General features: G+C 48.7%; 1 protein-coding gene across 5 annotated transcripts in view; it reads right to left on the bottom strand.

The window, feature by feature from the left end:
- The window catches only part of ECT2 (epithelial cell transforming 2), a 719,104-nt gene that overhangs the window by 321,973 nt on the left and 373,998 nt on the right, over nt 1-23,133 (bottom strand). For all 5 annotated transcript variants that reach the window (XM_063916272.1, XM_063916273.1, XM_063916269.1 and 2 more), the window contains one exon: nt 18,120-18,188. In XM_063916272.1, the coding sequence (XP_063772342.1) occupies nt 18,120-18,188 (69 nt within the window). The remainder of the gene's footprint in view (nt 1-18,119; nt 18,189-23,133) is intronic.

Raw genomic sequence — 23,133 nt, 5'->3', positions numbered from 1 at the left:
TAAGTAAATTCTTATTTTCTCTAACGTCGTAAGTGGATGCTGGGGACTCCGTAAGGACCATGGGGATTATACCAAAGCTCCCAAACGGGCGGGAGAGTGCGGATGACTCTGCAGCACCAATTGAGAGAACTCCAGGTCCTCCTCAGCCAGGGTATCAATTTTGTAGAATTTTACAAACGTATTTGCTCCTGACCAAGTAGCTGCTCGGCAAAGTTGTAAAGCCGAGACCCCTCGGGCAGCCGCCCAAGATGAGCCCACATTCCTTGTGGAGTGGGCATTTACAGATTTTTGGCTGTGGCAGGCATGCCACAGAATGTGCAAGCTGAATTGTACTACAAATCCAACGAGCAATAGTCTGCTTAGAAGCAGGAGCACCAAGCTTGTTGGGTGCATACAGGATAAACAGCGAGTCAGATTTTCTGACTCCAGCCGTCCTGGAAACATATATTTTCAGGGCCCTGACAACGTTTAGCAACTTGGAGTCCTCCAAGTCCCTAGTAGCCGCAGGCACCACAATAGGTTGGTTCAGGTGAAACGCTGAAACCACCTTAGGGAGAAACTGAGGACGAGTCCTCAATTCCGCCCTGTCCGAATGGAAAATCAGATAAGGGCTTTTACAGGATTAAGCCGCCAATTCTGACACGCGCCTGGCCCAACAGCATGACCACTTTCCATGTGAGATATTTTAACTCCACAGATTTAAGTGGTTCAAACCAATGTGACTTTTGGAACCCAAAAAACTACATTGAGATCCCAAAGTGCCACTGGAGGCACAAAAGGAGGCTGTATATGCAGTACCCCTTTTACAAACGTCTGAACTTCAGGGACTGAAGCTAGTTCTTTTTGGAAGAAAATTGACAGGGCCGAAATTTGAACCTTAATGGAAACCAATTTCAGGCCCATAGACACTCCTGTTTGCAGGAAATGTAGGAATCGACCCAGTTGAATTTCCTCCGTCGGGCCTTACTGGCCTCGCACCACGCAACATATTTTCGCCAAATGCGGTGATAATGTTTTGCGGTTACATCCTTCCTGGCTTTGATCAGGATAGGGATGACTTCATCCGGAATGCCTTTTTTCCTTCAGGATCCGGCGTTCAACCGCCATGCCGTCAAACGCAGCCGCGGTAAGTCTTGGAACAGACAGGGTCCTTGTTGGAGCAGGTCCCTTCTTAGAGGTAGAGGCCAAGGATCCTCCGTGAGCATCTCTTGAAGTTCCGGTTACCAAGTCCTTCTTGGCCAATCCGGAGCCACGAATATAGTGCTTACTCCTCTCCATCTTATCAATCTCAGTACCTTGGGTATGAGAGGCAGAGGAGGGAACACATACACTGACTGGTACACCCACGGTGTTACCAGAGCGTCTACAGCTATTGCCTGAGGGTCCCTTGACCTGGCGCAATAGCTGTCGAGTTTTTCCCAACGGTTTATAATCATGTGGAAGACTTCTGGGTGAAGTCCCCACTCTCCCGGGTGGAGGTCGTGCTGAGGAAGTCTGCTTCCCAGTTGTCCACTCCCGGAATGAATACTGCTGACAGTGCTATCACATGATTTTCCGCCCAGCGAAGAATCCTTGCAGCTTCTGCCATTGAACTCCTGCTTCTTGTGCCACCCTGTCTGTTTACGTGGGTGACTGCCGTGATGTTGTCCGACTGGATCAACACCGGCTGACCTTGAAGCAGAGGTCTTGCTAAGCTTAGAGCATTGTAAATGGCCCTTAGCTTCAGGATATTTATGTGAAGTGATGTCTCCAGGCTTGACCATAAGCCCTGGATATTCCTTCCCTGTGTAACTGCTCCCCAGCCTCGCAGGCTGGCATCCGTGGTCACCAGGACCCAATCCTGAATGCCGAATCTGCGGCCCTCTAGAAGATGAGCACTCTGCAACCACCACAGGAGGGACACCCTTGTCCTTGGTGACAGGGTTATCCGCTGATGCATCTGAAGATGCGACCCGGACCATTTGTCCAGCAGGTCCCACTGGAAAGTTCTTGCGTGGAATCTGCCGAATGGGATTGCTTCGTAGGAAGCCACCATTTTACCCAGAACCCTTGTGCATTGATGCACTGAGACTTGGCTCGGTTTTAGGAGGTTCCTGACTAGCTCGGATAACTCCCCGTCTTTCCCCTCCGGGAGAAACACCTTTTTCTGGACTGTGTCCAGGATCATCCCTAGGAACAGAAGACAAGTCGTCGGAACCAGCTGCGATTTTGGAATATTGAGAATCCAATCGTGCTGCCGCAACACTACCTGAGATAGTGCTACACCGACCTCCAACTGTTCCCTGGATCTTACCCTTATATCAGGGAATCGTCCAAGTAAGGGATAACTAAAATTCCCTTCCTTCGAAGGAATATCATCATTTCGGCCATTACCTTGGTAAAGACCCGGGGTGCCGTGGACCATCCATACGGCAGCGTCTGAACTGATAGTGACAGTTCTGTACCATAAACCTGAGGTACCCTTGGTGAGAAGGGTACATTTTGACATGAAGGTAAGCATCCTTGATGTCCCGAGACATCATGTAGTCCCCTTCTTCCAGGTTCGCAATCACTGCTCTGAGTGACTCAATCTTGAATTTGAACCTCTGTATGTAAGTGTTCAAAGATTTTAGATTTAGAATCGGTCTCACCGAGCCGTCCGGCTTCGGTACCACAACAGTGTGGAATAATACCCCGTTCCCTGTTGCAGGAGGGGTACCTTGATTATCACCTGCTGGGAATACAGCTTGTGAATGGCTTCCAAAACTGTCTCCCTGTCAGAAGGAGACATCGGTAAAGCCGACTTTAGGAAAACGGCGAGGGGGAGACGTCTCGAATTCTAATTTGTACCCCTGAGATATCACCTGAAGGATCCAGGGGTCTACTTGCGAGTGAGCCCACTGCGCGCTGAAATTCATTGAGACGGGCCCCCCACCGTGCCTGATTCTGCTTGTAAAGCCCCAGCGTCATACTGAGGGCTTGGCAGAGGCGGGAGAGGGTTTCTGTTCCTGGGAACTGGCTGATTTCTGCAGCCTTTTTTCTCTCCCTCTGTCACGGGGCAGAAATGAGGAACATTTTGCCCGCTTGTCCACGAAAAGACTGCGCCTGATAATACGGCGTCTTCTCATGTTGAGAGGCGACCTGGGGTACAAACGTGGATTTCCCAGCTGTTGCCGTGGCCACCAGGTCTGAAAGACCGACCCCAAATAACTCCTCCCCTTATTAAGGCAATACTTCCAAATGCCGTTTGGAATACGCATCACCTGACCACTGACGTGTCCATAACCCTCTACAGGTAGAAATGGACAACGCACTTAGACTTGATGCCAGTCGGCAAATATTCCGCTGTGCATCACGCATATATAGAAATGCATCTTTTAAATGCTCTATAGGCAATAATATACTGTCCCTATCTAGGGTATCAATATTTTCAGTCAGGGAATCCGACCACGCCAACCCAGCACTGCACATCCAGGCTGAGGCGATTGCTGGTCGCAGTATAACACCAGTATGTGTGTAAATACATTTTAGGATACCCTCCTGCTTTCTATCAGCAGGATCCTTAAGGGCGGCCATCTCAGGAGAGGGTAGAGCCCTTACAAGCGTGTGAGCGCTTTATCCACCCTAGGGGGTGTTTCCCAACGCACCCTAACCTCTGGCGGGAAAGGATATAATGCCAATAACATTTTAGAAATTATCAGTTGTTATCGGGGGAAAACCACGCATCATCACACACCTCATTTAATTTCTCAGATTCAGGAAAAAGTACAGGTAGTTTTTCCTCACCGAACATAATACCCCTTTCTCTATCGTCCTAGTGGATGCTGGGGTTCCTGAAAGGACCATGGGGAATAGCGGCTCCGCAGGAGACAGGGCACAAAAAGTAAAGCTTTACGATCAGGTGGTGTGTACTGGCTCCTCCCCCTATGACCCTCCTCCAAGCCCCAGTTAGATTTTTGTGCCCGGCCGAGAAGGGTGCAATCTAGGTGGCTCTCCTAAAGAGCTGCTTAGAAAAGTTTAGCTTAGGTTTTTTATTTTACAGTGAGTCCTGCTGGCAACAGGATCACTGCAACGAGGGACTTAGGGGAGAAGAAGTGAACTCACCTGCGTGCAGGATGGATTGGCTTCTTGGCTACTGGACATTAGCTCCAGAGGGACGATCACAGGTACAGCCTGGATGGTCACCGGAGCCTCGCCGCCGGCCCCCTTGCAGATGCTGAAACGAGAAGAGGTCCAGGATCGGCGGCAGAAGACTCCTCAGTCTTCTTAAGGTAGCGCACAGCACTGCAGCTGTGCGCCATTTTCCTCTCAGCACACTTCACACGGCAGTCACTGAGGGTGCAGGGCGCTGGGAGGGGGGCGCCCTGGGAGGCAAATGAAAACCTTTTTTGGCTAAAAATACCTCACATATAGCCTCCGGGGGCTATATGGAAATATTTAACCCCTGCCAGAATCCACTAAAGAGCGGGAGACGAGCCCGCCGAAAAAGGGGCGGGGCCTATCTCCTCAGCACACAGCGCCATTTTCCTCACACAGCTCCGCTGGTCAGGAAGGCTCCCAGGCTCTCCCCTGCACTGCACTACAGAAACAGGGTAAAACAAGAGAGGGGGGGCAAAATTGTGGCAAAACTATATTATTAAAGCAGCTATACAGGGAGCACTTATTATAAGGCTATCCCTGTCATATATAGCGCTTTTGGTGTGTGCTGGCAAACTCTCCCTCTGTCTCCCCAAAGGGCTAGTGGGGTCCTGTCTTCGTTAAGAGCATTCCCTGTGTGTCTGCTGTGTGTCGGTACGTGTGTGTCGACATGTATGAGGACGATATTGGTGTGGAGGCGGAGCAATTGCCAAATATGGGGATGTCACCTCCTAGGGGGTCGACACCAGAATGGATGCCTTTATTTATGGAATTACGGGATAGTGTCAACACGCTAAAGCAGTCGTTTGACGACATGAGACGGCCGGACAATCAATTAGTGCCTGTCCAGGCGCCTCAAACACCGTCAGGGGCTGTAAAACGCCCTTTGCCTCAGTCGGTCGACACAGACCCAGACACAGGCACTGATTCCAGTGGCGACGGTGACGAATCAACCGTATTTTCTAGTAGGGCCACACGTTATATGATTTTGGCAATGAAGGAGGCGTTACATATTGCTGATACTACAGGTACCACAAAACAGGGTATCATGTGGGGTGTGAAAAAACTACCTATAGTTTTTCCTGAATCAGATGAATTAAATGAGGTGTGTGATGAAGCGTGGGTTGCCCCCGATAAAAAAATGCTAATTTCAAAGAAGTTATTGGCTTTATACCCTTTCCCGCCAGAGGTTAGGGCGCGCTGGGAAACACCTCCTAGGGTGGACAAGGCGCTCACACGCTTATCAAAACAAGTGGCGTTACCCTCTCCTGAGACGGCCGCACTTAAAGATCCAGCAGATAGGAGGATGGAAAATATCCAAAAAAGTATATACACACATACAGGTGTTATACTACGACCAGCTATAGCGACAGCCTGGATGTGCAGTGCTGGGGTAGCTTGGTCAGAGTCCCTGATTGAAAATATTGATACCCTGGATAGGGACAATGTTTTACTGTCTTTAGAGCAAATAAAGGATGCATTTCTTTATATGCGTGATGCACAGAGGGATATCTGCACACTGGCATCACGGGTAAGTGCTATGTCCATTTCGGCCAGAAGAAGTTTATGGACGCGACAGTGGTCAGGCGATGCGGACTCAAAACGGCATATGGAAGTTTTGCCGTATAAAGGGGAGGAGTTATTTGGTGTCGGTCTATCGGATTTGGTGGCCACGGCTACAGCCGGGAAATCCACCTTTTTACCTCAAGTCACTCCCCAACAGAAAAAGACACCGACTTTTCAACCGCAGCCCTTTCGTTCCTTTAAAAACAAGAGAGCAAAGGGATATTCATATCTGCCACGAGGCAGAGGAAGGGGGAAGAGACAGCAACAGGCAGCTCCTTCCCAGGAACAGAAGCCCTCCCCCGCTTCTACAAAAGCCTCAGCACGACGCTGGGGCTTCTCAAGCGGACTCGGGGGCGGTGGGGGGTCGTCTCAAGAATTTCAGCGCGCAGTGGGCTCACTCGCAGGTAGATCCCTGGATCCTGCAGATAATATCTCAGGGGTACAGGTTGGAACTAGAGACGGATCCACCTCGCCGTTTCCTGAAGTCTGCTTTACCAACGTCCCCCTCCGACAGGGTGACGGTCTTGGAAGCCATTCACAAGCTGTACTCTCAGCAGGTGATAGTCAAGGTACCCCTTTTACAACAAGGAAAGGGGTATTATTCCACTCTATTTGTGGTACCGAAGCCGGATGGCTCGGTAAGACCTATTCTAAATCTGAAATCCTTGAACCTGTACATAAAGAAGTTCAAGTTCAAGATGGAGTCACTCAGAGCAGTGATAGCGAACCTGGAAGAAGGGGACTTTATGGTATCCTTGGACATCAAGGATGCGTATCTCCACGTTCCAATTTACCCCTCACACCAGGGGTACCTCAGGTTCGTCGTACAGAACTGTCACTATCAGTTTCAGACGCTGCCGTTCGGATTGTCCACGGCACCTCGCGTCTTTACCAAGGTAATGGCCGAGATGATGATTCTTCTTCGAAGAAAAGGCGTATTAATTATCCCATACTTGGACGATCTCCTAATAAGGGCAAGGTCCAGAGAACAGCTAGAGATGGGATTAGCACTGTCTCAAGAAGTGCTAAAACAGCACGGGTGGATTCTGAATATTCCAAAATCCCAGTTAATTCCGACAACACGTCTGCTGTTCCTAGGGATGATTCTGGACACGGTTCAGAAAAAGGTTTTTCTCCCGGAGGAAAAAGCCAAGGAGTTATCCGAGCTTGTCAGGAACCTCCTAAAACCAGGAAAGGTGTCTGTACATCAATGCACAAGAGTCCTGGGAAAAATGGTGGCTTCTTACGAAGCAATTCCATTCGGCAGATTCCACGCAAGAATTTTCCAGAGGGATCTGTTGGACAAATGGTCAGGGTCGCATCTTCAGATGCACCAGCGGATAACCCTGTCTCCAAGGACAAGGGTATCTCTTCTGTGGTGGTTGCAGAGTGCTCATCTATTGGAGGGCCGCAGATTCGGCATACAGGATTGGATCCTGGTGACCACGGACGCCAGCCTGAGAGGCTGGGGAGCAGTCACACAAGGAAGAAACTTCCAGGGCGTGTGGTCGAGCCTGGAAACGTCTCTTCACATAAACATTCTGGAACTAAGAGCAATCTACAATGCTCTAAGCCAGGCAGAACCTCTGCTTCAAGGAAAACCGGTGTTGATCCAGTCGGACAACATCACGGCAGTCGCCCATGTGAACAGACAGGGCGGCACAAGAAGCAGGAGTGCAATGGCAGAAGCTGCAAGGATTCTTCGCTGGGCAGAGAATCATGTGATAGCACTGTCAGCAGTGTTCATCCCGGGAGTGGACAACTGGGAAGCAGACTTCCTCAGCAGACACGACCTTCACCCGGGAGAGTGGGGACTTCATCCAGAAGTTTTCCACATGCTGGTAACCCGTTGGGAAAGACCAATGGTGGACATGATGGCGTCTCGCCTCAACAAAAAACTGGACAGGTATTGCGCCAGGTCAAGAGATCCGCAGGCAATAGCTGTGGACGCGCTGGTAACGCCTTGGGTGTACCAGTCGGTGTATGTGTTTCCTCCTCTGCCTCTCATACCAAAAGTATTGAGAATTATACGGCAAAGAGGCGTAAGAACGATACTAGTGGTTCCGGATTGGCCAAGAAGGACTTGGTACCCGGAACTTCAAGAGATGATCACGGAAGATCCGTGGCCTCTACCTCTGAGAAGGGACTTGCTTCAGCAGGGTCCCTGTCTGTTTCAAGACTTACCGCGGCTGCGTTTGACGGCATGGCGGTTGAACGCCGGATCCTAAAGGAAAAAGGCATGCCGGAAGAAGTCATTCCTACTTTGATTAAAGCAAGGAAGGAAGTAACCGCGCAACATTATCACCGCATTTGGCGAAAATATGTTGCGTGGTGCGAGGATCGGAGTGCTCCGACGGAGGAATTTCAACTGGGTCGATTCCTACATTTCCTGCAATCAGGATTGTCTATGGGTCTCAAATTGGGATCTATTAAGGTTCAAATTTCGGCCCTGTCGATTTTCTTCCAAAAAGAATTGGCTTCAGTTCCTGAAGTCCAGACTTTTGTTAAGGGAGTGCTGCATATACAGCCCCCTGTGGTGCCTCCAGTGGCACCGTGGGATCTCAATGTTGTTTTGGACTTTCTCAAATCTCATTGGTTTGAACCACTAAAAACTGTGGATTTGAAATATCTCACATGGAAAGTGACCATGCTACTAGCCCTGGCTTCGGCCAGGAGAGTGTCAGAACTGGCAGCTTTATCTTACAAAAGCCCATATCTGATTTTCCATTCGGACAGGGCAGAACTGCGGACTCGTCCGCATTTTCTCCCTAAGGTGGTGTCAGCATTTCATCTGAACCAACCTATTGTAGTGCCTGCGGCTACAAGCGACTTGGAGGACTCCAAGTTGTTGGACGTTGTCAGAGCTTTAAAAATATACATTTCAAGGACAGCTGGAGTCAGGAAATCTGACTCGCTGTTTATACTATATGCTCCCAACAAGTTGGGCGCTCCTGCGTCTAAGCAGACTATTGCTCGCTGGATTTGTAGTACGATTCAGCTTGCACATTCTGTGGCAGGCCTGCCACAGCCAAAATCGGTAAAAGCCCACTCCACAAGGAAGGTGGGTTCTTCTTGGGCGGCTGCCCGAGGGGTCTCGGCATTACAACTCTGCCGAGCGGCTACGTGGTCGGGGGAGAACACGTTTGTAAAATTCTACAAATTTGATACCCTGGCTAAGGAGGACCTGGAGTTCTCTCATTCGGTGCTGCAGAGTCATCCGCACTCTCCCGCCCGTTTGGGAGCTTTGGTATAATCCCCATGGTCCTTTCAGGAACCCCAGCATCCACTAGGACGATAGAGAAAATAAGAATTTACTTACCGATAATTCTATTTCTCGGAGTCCGTAGTGGATGCTGGGCGCCCATCCCAAGTGCGGATTATCTGCATTACTTGTACATAGTTACAAAAATCGGGTTATTATTGTTGTGAGCCATCTTTTCAGAGGCTCCGCTGTTATCATACTGTTAACTGGGTTTAGATCACAGGTTGTACGGTGTGATTGGTGTGGCTGGTATGAGTCTTACCCGGGATTCATAAATCCTTCCTTATTGTGTACGCTCGTCCGGGCACAGTACCTAACTGAGGCTTGGAGGAGGGTCATAGGGGGAGGAGCCAGTACACACCACCTGATCGTAAAGCTTTACTTTTTGTGCCCTGTCTCCTGCGGAGCCGCTATTCCCCATGGTCCTTTCAGGAACCCCAGCATCCACTACGGACTCCGAGAAATAGAATTATCGGTAAGTAAATTCTTATTTTTTGGTGGTACTCGTATTATCAGAAATGTGTAAAACATTTTTAATTGCCTCAATCACGTAACGTGTGGCCCTACTGGAAGTCACATTTGTCTCTTCACCGTCGACACTGGAGTCCGTATCCGTGTCGGCGTCTATATCTGCCATCTGAGGTAACGGGCGCTTTAGAGCCCCTGACGGCCTATGAGACGTCTGGACAGGCACAAGCTGAGTAGCCGGCTGTCTCATGTCAACCACTGTCTTTTATACAGAGCTGACACTGTCACGTAATTCCTTCCAACAGTTCATCCACTCAGGTGTCGACCCCCTAGGGGGTGACATCACTATTACAGGCAATCTGCTCCGTCTCCACATCATTTTTCTCCTCATACATGTTGACACAAACGTACCGACATACAGCACACACACAGGGAATGCTCTGATAGAGGACAGGACCCCACTAGCCCTTTGGGGAGACAGAGGGAGAGTTTGCCAGCACACACCAAAGCGCTATATAGGGATAACCTTATATAAGTGTTTTTCCCCTTATAGCTGCTGTATTGTTAATACTGCGCCTAATTAGTGCCCCCCTCTCTTTTTTTTAACCCTTTCTGTAGTGTAGTGACTGCAGGGGAGAGCCAGGGGAGCTTCCCTCCAACTGAGCTGTGAGGGAAAATGGCACCAGTGTGCTGAGGAGATAGGCCCCGCCCTTTTTCGCGGACTTTTCTCCTGCTTTTTTATGTATTCTGGCAGGGGTTAAAATTCATCCATATAGCCCTGGGGGCTATATGTGATGTATTTTCGCCAGCCAAGGTGTTTTTATTGCTGCTCAGGGCGCCCCCCCCCTAGCGCCCTGCACCCTCAGTGACCGAAGTGTGGTGTGCTGAGGAGCAATGACGCACAGCTGCAGTGCTGTGCGCTACCTTGGTGAAGACAGGATGTCTTCTGCCGCCGATTTTCCGGACCTCTTCTGTCTTCTGGCTCTGTAAGGGGGCCGGCGGCGCGGCTCTGGGACCCATCCATGGCTGGGCCTGTGATCGTCCCTCTGGAGCTAATGTCCAGTAGCCTAAGAAGCCCAATCCACTCTGCACGCAGGTGAGTTCGCTTCTTCTCCCCTTAGACCCTCGATGCAGTGAGCCTGTTGCCAGCAGGTCTCACTGAAAATAAAAAACCTAAACTAAAACTTTCACTAAGAAGCTCAGGAGAGCCCCTAGTGTGCACCCTTCTCGTTCGGGCACAGAGATCTAACTGAGGCTTGGAGGAGGGTCATAGGGGGAGGAGCCAGTGCACACCAGATAGTCCTAAAGCTTTCTTTAGATGTGCCCAGTCTCCTGCGGAGCCGCTAATCCCCATGGTCCTTACGGAGTCCCCAGCATCCACTGAGGACGTTAGAGAAAATAAGATTTTACTTACCGATAAATCTATTTCTCGGAGTCCGTAGTGGATGCTGGGGTTCCTGAAAGGACCATGGGGAATAGCGGCTCCGCAGGAGACAGGGCACAAAAAGTAAAGCTTTTCCAGATCAGGTGGTGTGCACTGGCTCCTCCCCCTATGACCCTCCTCCAGACTCCAGTTAGGTACTGTGCCCGGACGAGCGTACACAATAAGGGAGGATTTTGAATCCCGGGTAAGACTCATACCAGCCACACCAATCACACCGTACAACTTGTGATCTAAACCCAGTTAACAGTATGATAACAGCGGAGCCTCTGAAAGATGGCTTCCTTCAACAATAACCCGAATTTGTTAACAATAACTATGTACAATTATTGCAGATAATCCGCACTTGGGATGGGCGCCCAGCATCCACTACGGACTCCGAGAAATAGATTTATCGGTAAGTAAAATCTTATTTTCTCTATCGTCCTAGTGGATGCTGGGGTTCCTGAAAGGACCATGGGGATTATACCAAAGCTCCCAAACGGGCGGGAGAGTGCGGATGACTCTGCAGCACCGAATGAGAGAACTCCAGGTCCTCCTTAGCCAGAGTATCAAATTTGTAAAATTTTACAAACGTGTTCTCCCCTGACCACGTAGCTGCTCGGCAAAGTTGTAATGCCGAGACCCCTCGGGCAGCCGCCCAAGATGAGCCCACCTTCCTTGTGGAGTGGGCCTTTACAGATTTAGGCTGTGGCAGGCCTGCCACAGAATGTGCAAGTTGGATTGTGCTACAGATCCAACGAGCAATCGTCTGCTTAGACGCAGGAGCACCCATCTTGTTGGGTGCATACAATATAAACAACGAGTCAGATTTTCTGACTCCAGCTGTCCTTGCAATATATATTTTTAATGCTCTGACAACGTCCAGTAACTTGGAGTCCTCCAAGTCACTTGTAGCCGCAGGCACTACAATAGGCTGGTTCAGATGAAATGCTGACACCACCTTAGGGAGAAAATGCGGACGAGTCCGCAGTTCTGCCCTGTCCGAATGGAAAATCAGATATGGGCTTTTGTAAGATAAAGCTGCCAGTTCTGACACTCTCCTGGCCGAAGCCAGGGCTAGAAGCATGGTCACTTTCCATGTGAGATATTTCAAATCCACCTTTTTTAGTGGTTCAAACCAATGAGATTTTAGAAAGTCCAAAACCACATTGAGATCCCACGGTGCCACTGGAGGCACCACAGGAGGCTGTATATGCAGCACTCCCTTAACAAAGGTCTGGACTTCAGGGACTGAAGCCAATTCTTTTTGAAAGAAAATCGACAGGGCCGAAATTTGAACCTTAATAGATCCCAATTTGAGACCCATAGACAATCCTGATTGCGGGAAATGTAGGAATCGACCCAGTTGAAATTCCTCCGTCGGAGCACTCCGATCTTCGCACCACGCAACATATTTTCGCCAAATTCGGTGATAATGTTGCACGGTTACTTCCTTCCTTGCTTTAATCAAAGTAGGAATGACTTCTTCCGGCATGCCTTTTTCCTTTAGGATCCGGCGTTCAACCGCCATGCCGTCAAACGCAGCCGCGGTAAGTCTTGAAACAGACAGGGACCCTGCTGAAGCAAGTCCCTCCTTAGAGGTAGAGGCCACGGATCTTCCGTGATCATCTCTTGAAGTTCCGGATACCAAGTCCTTCTTGGCCAATCCGGAACCACTAGTATCGTTCTTACGCCTCTTTGCCGTATAATTCTCAATACTTTTGGTATGAGAGGCAGAGGAGGAAACACATACACCGACTGGTACACCCAAGGCGTTACCAGCGCGTCCACAGCTATTGCCTGCGGATCTCTTGACCTGGCGCAATACCTGTCCAGTTTTTTGTTGAGGCGAGACGCCATCATGTCCACCATTGGTCTTTCCCAACGGGTTACCAGCATGTGGAAGACTTCTGGATGAAGTCCCCACTCTCCCGGGTGAAGATCGTGTCTGCTGAGGAAGTCTGCTTCCCAGTTGTCCACTCCCGGGATGAACACTGCTGACAGTGCTATCACATGATTCTCTGCCCAGCGAAGAATCCTTGCAGCTTCTGCCATTGCACTCCTGCTTCTTGTGCCGCCCTGTCTGTTCACATGGGCGACTGCCGTGATGTTGTCCGACTGGATCAACACCGGTTTTCCCTGAAGCAGAGGTTCTGCCTGGCTTAGAGCATTGTAGATTGCTCTTAGTTCCAGAATGTTTATGTGAAGAGACGTTTCCAGGCTCGTCCATACTCCCTGGAAGTTTCTTCCTTGTGTGACTGCTCCCCAGCCTCTCAGGCTGGCGTCCGTGGTCACCAGGATCCAATCCTGTATGCCGAATCTGCGGCCCTCCAATAGATGAGCACTCTGCAACCACCACAGAAGAGACACCCTTGTCCTTGGAGACAGGGTTATCCGCAGGTGCATCTGAAGATGCGACCCTGACCATTTGTCCAACAGATCCCTTTGGAAAATTCTTGCGTGGAATCTGCCGAATGGAATTGCTTCGTAAGAAGCCACCATTTTTCCCAGGACTCTTGTGCATTGATGTACAGACACCTTTCCTGGTTTTAGGAGGTTCCTGACAAGCTCGGATAACTCCTTGGCTTTTTCCTCCGGGAGAAAAACCTTTTTCTGAACCGTGTCCAGAATCATCCCTAGAAATGGCAGACGAGTTGTCGGCATTAACTGGGATTTTGGAATATTCAGAATCCACCCGTGCTGTTTTAGCACTTCTTGAGACAGTGCTAATCCCATCTCTAGCTGTTCTCTGGACCTTGCTCTTATTAGGAGATCGTCCAAGTATGGGATAATTAATATGCCTTTTCTTCGAAGAAGAATCATCATCTCGGCCATTACCTTTGTAAAGACCCGAGGTGCCGTGGACAATCCGAACGGCAGCGTCTGAAACTGATAGTGACAGTTTTGTACAACGAACCTGAGGTACCCCTGGTGTGAGGGGTAAATTGGAACGTGGAGATACGCATCCTTGATGTCCAAGGATACCATAAAATCCCCCTCTTCCAGGTTCGCTATCACTGCTCTGAGTGACTCCATTTTGAACTTGAACTTCTTTATGTACAGGTTCAAGGACTTCAGATTTAGAATAGGCCTTACCGAGCCATCCGGCTTCGGTACCACAAAAAGAGTGGAATAATACCCCTTCCCTTGTTGTAGAAGAGGTACCTTGACTATCACCTGCTGAGAGTACAGCTTGTGAATGGCTTCCAAAACCGTCTCCCTTTCGGAGGGGGACGTTGGTAAAGCAGACTTCAGGAAACGGCGAGGTGGATCTGTCTCTAATTCCAACCTGTACCCCTGAGATATTATCTGCAGGATCCAGGGATCTACTTGCGAGTGAGCCCACTGCGCGCTGTAATTTTTGAGACGACCGCCCACCGTCCCCGAGTCCGCTTGAGAAGCCCCAGCGTCATGCTGAGGCTTTTGTAGAAGCCGGGGAGGGCTTCTGTTCCTGGGAAGGAGCTGCCTGTTGCTGTCTCTTCCCTCGACCTCTGCCTCGTGGCAGATATGAATAGCCCTTTGCTCTCTTATTTTTAAAGGAACGAAAGGGCTGCGGTTGAAAAGTCGGTGCCTTTTTCTGTTGGGGAGTGACTTGAGGTAGAAAGGTGGATTTCCCGGCTGTAGCCGTGGCCACCAAATCTGATAGACCGACTCCAAATAACTCCTCCCCTTTATACGGCAAAACTTCCATATGCCGTTTTGAATCCGCATCGTCTGTCCACTGTCGCGTCCATAAAGCTCTTCTGGCCGAAATGGACATAGCACTTACCCGTGATGCCAGTGTGCAGATATCCCTCTGTGCATCACGCATATAAAGAAATGCATCCTTTATTTGTTCTAACGACAGTAAAATATTGTCCCTGTCCAGGGTATCAATATTTTCAATCAGGGACTCTGACCAAACTACCCCAGCACTGCACATCCAGGCAGTCGCTATAGCTGGTCGTAGTATAACACCTGCATGTGTGTATATACTTTTTTGGATATTTTCCATCCTCCTATCTGATGGATCTTTAAGTGCGGCCGTCTCAGGAGAGGGTAACGCCACTTGTTTAGATAAGCGTGTTAGCGCCTTGTCCACCCTAGGAGATGTTTCCCAGCGCTCCCTAACCTCTGGCGGGAAAGGGTATAATGCCAATAATTTCTTTGAAATTTTCAGCTTTTTATCAGGAGCAACCCACGCTTCATTACACACGTCATTTAATTCTTCTGATTCAGGAAAAACTATAGGTAGTTTTTTCACACCCCACATAATACCCTGTTTAGTGGTACCTGTAGTATCAGCTAAATGTAACGCCTCCTTCATTGCCAAAATCATATAACGTGTGGCCCTACTGGAAAATACGGTTGATTCGTCACCGTCACCACTGGAGTCAGTGCCTGTGTCTGGGTCTGTGTCGACCGACTGAGGCAAAGGGCGTTTTACAGCCCCTGACGGTGTTTGAGTCGCCTGGACAGGCACTAATTGATTGTCCGGCCGTCTCATGTCGTCAAACGACTGCTTTAGCGTGTTGACACTATCCCGTAGTTCCATAAATAAAGGCATCCATTCTGGTGTCGACTCCCTAGGGGGTGACATCCTCATATTTGGCAATTGCTCCGCCTCCACACCAATATCGTCCTCATACATGTCGACACACACGTACCGACACACAGCAGACACACAGGGAATGCTCCTAACGAAGACAGGACCCACTAGCCCTTTGGGGAGACAGAGGGAGAGTTTGCCAGCACACACCAAAAGCGCTATATATAACAGGGATAGCCTTATAATAAGTGCTCCCTTATAGCTGCTTTATATATATAAAAATATCGCCATAAATTTGCCCCCCCTCTCTGTTTTACCCTGTTTCTGTAGTGCAGTGCAGGGGAGAGACCTGGGAGCCGTCCTGACCAGCGGAGCTGTGAGAGGAAATGGCGCCGTGTGCTGAGGAGATAGGCCCCGCCCCTTTTTTGGCGGGCTCGTCTCCCGCTATTTAGTGAATCCAGGCAGGGGTTAAATATCTCCATATAGCCTCTGGGGGCTATATGTGAGGTATTTTTAGCCTTTATATAGGTTACATTTGCCTCCCAGGGCGCCCCCCCCCAGCGCCCTGCACCCTCAGTGACTGCGTGTGAAGTGTGCTGAGAGGAAAATGGCGCACAGCTGCAGTGCTGTGCGCTACCTTTAGAAGACTGCAGGAGTCTTCAGCCGCCGATTTTGGACCTCTTCTGACTTCAGCATCTGCAAGGGGGCCGGCGGCGCGGCTCCGGTGACCATCCAGGCTGTACCTGTGATCGTCCCTCTGGAGCTGATGTCCAGTAGCCAAGAAGCCAATCCATCCTGCACGCAGGTGAGTTCACTTCTTCTCCCCTCAGTCCCTCGTTGCAGTGATCCTGTTGCCAGCAGGACTCACTGTAAAATAAAAAACCTAAGCTAAACTTTTTCTAAGCAGCTCTTTAGGAGAGCCACCTAGATTGCACCCTTCTCGGCCGGGCACAAAAATCTAACTGGAATCTGGAGGAGGGTCATAGGGGGAGGAGCCAGTGCACACCACCTGATCTGGAAAAGCTTTACTTTTTGTGCCCTGTCTCCTGCGGAGCCGCTATTCCCCATGGTCCTTTCAGGAACCCCAGCATCCACTAGGACGATAGAGAAAAATACTTTCTTTACTAAGAGCTCAGGAGAGCCCCTAGTGTGCAACCAGCTCGAGCCGGGCACAGATTCTAACTGGGGTCTGGAGGAGGGGCATAGAGGGAGGAGCCAGTGCACACCAGTAGATCTAATTCTTTCTTAGAGTGCCCAGTCTCCTGCAGAGCCCGTCTATTCCCCATGGTCCTTACGGAGTTCCCAGCATCCACTAGGACGTCAGAGAAATGTATTTTGCTGCTGTATAATTGTTATGGGCCCTACACATTTAAAGTTTTAATTGAACGATTTGAACGTTCTCGTTCATTAATTAACGAGAACTCGTTCATATCATTCAGTGTGTAGGCGCCAACGATGAACGATGCGCGGCCCCGCGCTCGTTCATCGTTGGTGCCCCATCGCTTATACATGCAAGCCAATATGGACAATCTCGTCCATATTAGCATGGAGCTGGGTGACGGGCCGAGTGGAGAAACTTCACTCCTCCCGTTAACTCCCGCCCGCCGCCAGGTCATCCGTCAGGCAGCAGGTCGCTGAGTGTGTAAGGCCCTTAAGATAGTACCTCATTTCATTTAATAACATTTAATTTCACTTTTAAATGTAAATTTTCATGGAGTACCACAGTTAATACTTTGAAAATATCAGCAACGCCATCATTGTGAAGCTTCTCTGTGGAATATGGGATACATAAGTGAGCAGTTATGTTAGTACTGAACTAATGCTAACTTTCTTACATCACTAATCTTCACTGTTCTATAATTTATGGTATCTTTAACTAGAGATTTGTAATGTCATGTTACTTTATGATTACTGTATATGCAATATTGGTATGAATAATAATATTGGAATGCTGTTAGTCTTCATTCAATGGTGGCAGTGGTATCAATGAGAAATATGCCAGTATTAAACTTACTACATTATGTTGCTTTCAACTAACCCACACAAATTAGAGTGATACAGGAATAAAAAAAATTACGTTAGCAAATACAACAAAATAAAATGGTTGCATTTGTTAATTTTAATAGCGTGCAGAAGGGCCAATTTTCTTACTGGAGACTATTATGGATTTTATATAATAAAGTATACCTCAAATAGCAAAACCTACAATGGTCTTAGCAAGTGTAACTCCGGTATTGTTGAGTTTGTGTTTAGCCATTCTATATAATTTGGGGGCATTTCCAAGAAATTATACATCGGCCCATCATTAACGTGTAACAGTCATGCAATTACAAAAAAGTAAAAAATTACAGCACATTTAACTGCACATTCCACGTATACATTTAGTCTTATATACAATGAAAAAAAGAAAACACATTGTCCTCTCGGTGTAACAAATTGCAAAAACATTGGACTTAGCCACTTGTGTAGGAAGCAGAGCCCATGATGCTTGTAATATGGGCAATTAAAGACTGAACGGAAAGGTAACTTGATGTCACCTGTGGTTACTCTGTAGCAGTGTGCATGGATTATTTACCCAATATCTTTTTTCAGTTTAGCAATAAGAAAACACTTTAAAATGCTAGGTCATAGCAATTACTGCTACATTTAAAAATGATATATTCTTAGTAAACATGGATGTATAGTGTTTTAAAAAGGTTTTGCGCAAAGCATGCAAAAAGCAATCTACTATAATTATGTAAAAGCAAAGCACTTACATAAGAAATAATTATATCACCAATGCTTTTGGTTTCTGCCCAGTCCATCATCATTTTTTCCAGATCGCCCTAATAAAGAAAAGGTTAAAATGTTTAAATTTAGTAAACAAAGTTCCTTTTTTTAAAGTAAGTCAAAAGTAGAGGACATTACGGTAGCGGCACTGTAGTGCTTTATGCTGCCTTCAGCACCCTGACCTCATCAGCATGACCAGAACCAGACGTTGCACATTCTAGAGTGATGGGTATACTGATCCTATTCAAAAGCAGTATTTTTGGTCTTTTAAACTTTAAAAAAGTACGACACACAAACCTTAATCCAAATTAAAAATAAGAATTTACTCACCGGTAATTCTATTTCTCGTAGTCCGTAGTGGATGCTGGGACTCCGTAAGGACCATGGGGAATAGCGGCTCCGCAGGAGACTGGGCACAACTAAAAGAAAGCTTTAGACTACTGGTGTGCACTGGCTCCTCCCACTATGACCCTCCTCCAGACTTCAGTTAGGATACTGTGCCCGGAAGAGCTGACACAATAAGGAAGGATTTTGAATCCCGGGTAAGACTCATACCAGCTAGTGATGAGCGAGGTTCGGTTTTACTCGGTTTTACTCGGTTCTCAAAACGGCATCTTATTGGCTATCCAAAACACGTGACATCCGTGAGCCAATAAGATGCCGTTTTGAGAACCGAGTAAAACCGAGTAAAACCGAATCCGCTCATCACTAATACCAGCCACACCAATCACACCGTATAACTCGTGATACAATACCCAGTTAACAGTATGATAACAAATGAGCCTCTCAACAGATGGCTCAACAATAACCCTTTAGTTAAACAATAACTATATACAAGTATTGCAGACAATCCGCACTTGGGATGGGCGCCCAGCATCCACTACGGACTACGAGAAATAGAATTACCGGTTAGTAAATTCTTATTTTCTCTGACGTCCTAAGTGGATGCTGGGACTCCGTACGGACCATGGGGATTATACCAAAGCTCCCAAACGGGCGGGAGAGTGCGGATGACTCTGCAGCACCGAATGGGCAAACTCTAATCCTCCTCAGCCAGGGTATCAAACTTGTAGAATTTAGCAAATGTGTTTGACCTCGACCAAGTAGCTGATCGGCAAAGTTGTAGAGCCGAGACCCCTCGGGCAGCAGCCCAAGAAGAGCCCACCTTCCTCGTGGAATGGGCTTTCACCGATATAGGATGCGGCAGTCCAGCCGCAGAATGTGCAAGCTGAATCGTACTACAGATCCAGCGAGCAATAGTCTGCTTTGAAGCAGGTGCACCCAACTTGTTGGGCGCATACAGGATAAATAGCGAGTCAGTCTTTCTGACTCCAGCTGTCCTGGAAACATAAATTTTCAGGGCCTTGACTACGTCCAACAACTTGGAAGCCTCCAAGTCTTTAGTAGCCGCAGGCACCACGATAGGTTGGTTCAGATGAAAGGCTGATACCACCTTAGGGAGAAATTGGGGACGAGTCCTCAATTCTGCCCTATCCATATGGAAAATCAGATAAGGGCTTTTACATGACAAAGCCGCCAATTCTGATACACGCCTGGCCGAAGCCAAGGCCAACAACATGACCACTTTCCACGTGTGATACTTCAATTCCACGGTTTTAAGTGGCTCAAACCAATGTGACTTCAGGAAATCCAACACCACGTTGAGATCCCAAGGTGCCACTGGAGGCACAAAAGGGGGCTGAATATGCAGCACTCCCTTAACAAAAGTTTGAACTTCAGGTAGTGAAGCCAGTTCTCTCTGGAAGAAAATCGATAGAGCCGAAATCTGGACCTTAATGGAACCCAATTTTAGGCCCATAGTCACCCCTGACTGTAGGAAGTGCAGGAAACGGCCCAGCTGAAATTCCTCCGTTGGGGCCCTTCTGGCCTCACACCACGCAACATATTTTCGCCATATGCGGTGATAATGGTTTGCGGTTACTTCTTTCCTAGCTTTAATCAGCGTAGGAATGACTTCCTCCGGAATGCCCTTTTCCTTCAGGATCCGGTGTTCAACCGCCATGCCGTCAAACGCAGCCGCTGTAAGTCTTGGAACAGACAGGGCCCCTGCTGCAGCAGGTCCTGTCTGAGCGGCAGAGGCCATGGGTCCTCTGAAATCATTTCTTGAAGTTCCGGGTACCAAGCTCTTTTTGGCCAATCCGGAACAATGAGTATAGTTCTTACTCCTCTTCTCCTTATTATCCTCAGTACCTTTGGTATGAGAGGAAGATGAGGGAACACATAAACCGACCGGTACACCCACGGTGTCACTAGAGCGTCCACCGCTATCGCCTGCGGGTCCCTTGACCTGGCGCAATATCTTTCTAGCTTTTTGTTTAGGCGGGACGCCATCATGTCCACCTGTGGCCTTTCCCAACGGTTTACAATCAGTTGGAAGACTTCTGGATGAAGTCCCCACTCTCCCGGGTGGAGGTCGTGCCTGCTGAGGAAGTCTGCTTCCCAGTTCTCCACTCTCGGAATGAACACTGCTGACAGTGCAAACACGTGATTTTCCGCCCATCGGAGAATCCTTGTGGCTTCTGCCATCGCCGTCCTGCTTCTCGTGCCGCCCTGTCGGTTTACATGGGCGACCGCCGTGATGTTGTCTGACTGGATCAGTACCGGCTGGTTTTGAAGCAGGGGTTTTGCCTGACTTAGGGCATTGTAAATGGCCCTCAGTTCCAGAATATTTATGTGTAGGGAAGTCTCCTGACTTGACCATAGTCCTTGGAAGTTTCTTCCCTGTGTGACTGCCCCCCAGCCTCGAAGGCTGGCATCCGTGGTCACCAGGACCCAGTCCTGTATGCCGAATCTGCGGCCCTCTCGAAGATGAGCACTCTGCAGCCACCACAGCAGAGACACCCTGGTCCTTGGAGACAGGGTTATCAGTCGATGCATCTGAAGATGCGATCCGGACCACTTGTCCAACAAGTCCCACTGAAAAGGTTCTTGCATGAAACCTGCCGAATGGAATTGCTTCGTAGGAAGCTACCATCTTTCCCAGGATCCGCGTGCAGTGATGCACCGACACCTGTTTTGGTTTTAGGAGGCCTCTGACTAGAGATGACAGCTCCTTGGCCATCTCCTCCGGGAGAAACACTTTTTTCTGTTCTGTGTCCAGAACCATCCCCAGGAACAGTAGACGTGTCGTAGGGACCAGCTGTGACTTTGGGGATAATTAAAACTCCCTTCTTTCGAAGGAGTATCATCATTTCGGCCATTACCTTGGTAAAGACCCTCGGAGCCGTGGATAGACCGAACGGCAACGTCTGGAATTGGTAATGACAATCCTGTACCACAAATCTGAGGTACTCCTGGTGAGGATGGTAAATGGGGACATACAGGTAAGCATCCTTGATGTCCAGTGATACCATGTAATCCCCCTCGTCCAGGCTTGCAATAACCGCCCTGAGCGATTCCATCTTGAACTTGAATTTTTTTATATATGTGTTCAAGGATTTCAAATTTAAAATGGGTCTCACCGAACCGTCTGGTTTCGGTACCACAAACATTGTGGAATAGTAACCCCGTCCTTGTTGAAGTAGGGGCACCTTAACTATCACCTGCTGGGAATACAGCTTGTGAATTGCCTCTATCACTGCCTCCCTGCCTGAGGGAGTTGTTGGCAAGGCAGATTTGAGGAAACGGCGGGGGGGGGGGGATGGAGACGTCTCGAATTCCAGCTTGTACCCGAGATACTACTTGAAAGATCCAGGGATCCACCCGTGAGCGAGCCCACTGATCGCTGACATTTTTGAGACGGACCCCCACCGTACCTGGCTCCGCCTGTGGAGCCCCAGCGTCATGCGGCAGACTTAGAGGAAGCGGGGGAGGACTTTTGCTCCTGGGAACTGGCTGTATGCTGCAGCTTTTTCCCTCTACCTCTGGGCAGAAAGGACGCGCCTTTAACCCGCTTGCCCTTATGGGGCCGAAAGGACTGTACCTGATAATATGGTGCTTTCTTTGGCTGTGAGGGAACATGGGGTAAAAATGCAGACTTCCCAGCAGTTGCTGTGGAAACTAGGTCCGAGAGACCATCCCCGAACAACTCCTCACCTTTATAAGGCAAAAATTCCATGTGCCTTTTTGAGTCTGCATCACCTGTCCACTGCCGAGTCCATAACCCTCTCCTGGCAGAAATGGACATTGTACTTATTTTAGATGCCAGCTGGCAAATATCCCTCTGTGCATCTCTCATGTATAAGACTGCGTCTTTAATATGCTCTACGGTTAGCAATATAGTGTCCCTGTCTAGGGTATCAATATTTTCCGACAGGGAATCTGACCACGCAGCTGCAGAACTGCACATCCAAGCTGAAGCAATAGCTGGTCTCAGTATAATACCTGTGTGTGTATATACAGACTTCAGGATAGCCTCCTGCTTTCTATCAGCAGGTTCCTTTAGGGCGGCCGTATCCGGAGACGGTAGTGCCACCTTCTTTGACAAGCGTGTGAGCGCTTTATGCACCCTAGGGGATGTTTCCCAACGTGACCTATCCACTGGCGGGAAGGGGTACGTCATTAGTAACCTTTTAGAAATTACTAGTTTCTTATCGGGGGAAGCCCACGCTTCTTCACACACTTCATTTAATTCCTCAGATGGAGGAAAAAATAAGAATTTACTCACCGGTAATTCTATTTCTCGTAGTCCGTAGTGGATGCTGGGGACTCCGTAAGGACCATGGGGAATAGACGGCTCCGCAGGAGACTGGGCACATCTAAAGAAAGATTTAGGACTATCTGGTGTGCACTGGCTCCTCCCCCTATGACCCTCCTCCGAGCCTCAGTTAGGAACTGTGCCCGGAAGAGCTGACACAATAAGGAAGGATTTTTGAATCCCGGGTAACTCATACCAGCCACACCAATCACACCATATAACACGTGATAGGAACCCCGGTTAACAGTATGATAACAAATGGAGCCTCTGAAGAGATGGCTCACAACAAAACCCGATTTTTGTAACAATAACTATGTACAGGTATTGCAGACAATCCGCACTTG

This window comes from Pseudophryne corroboree, chromosome 4, assembly GCF_028390025.1.
Source record: "Pseudophryne corroboree isolate aPseCor3 chromosome 4, aPseCor3.hap2, whole genome shotgun sequence".
In the NCBI taxonomy this organism is placed as follows: Eukaryota; Metazoa; Chordata; class Amphibia; order Anura; family Myobatrachidae; genus Pseudophryne; species Pseudophryne corroboree.
The sequence above is the reverse complement of the archived record's forward strand: the minus strand, read 5'-3'. Positions and strand labels throughout refer to the sequence as shown.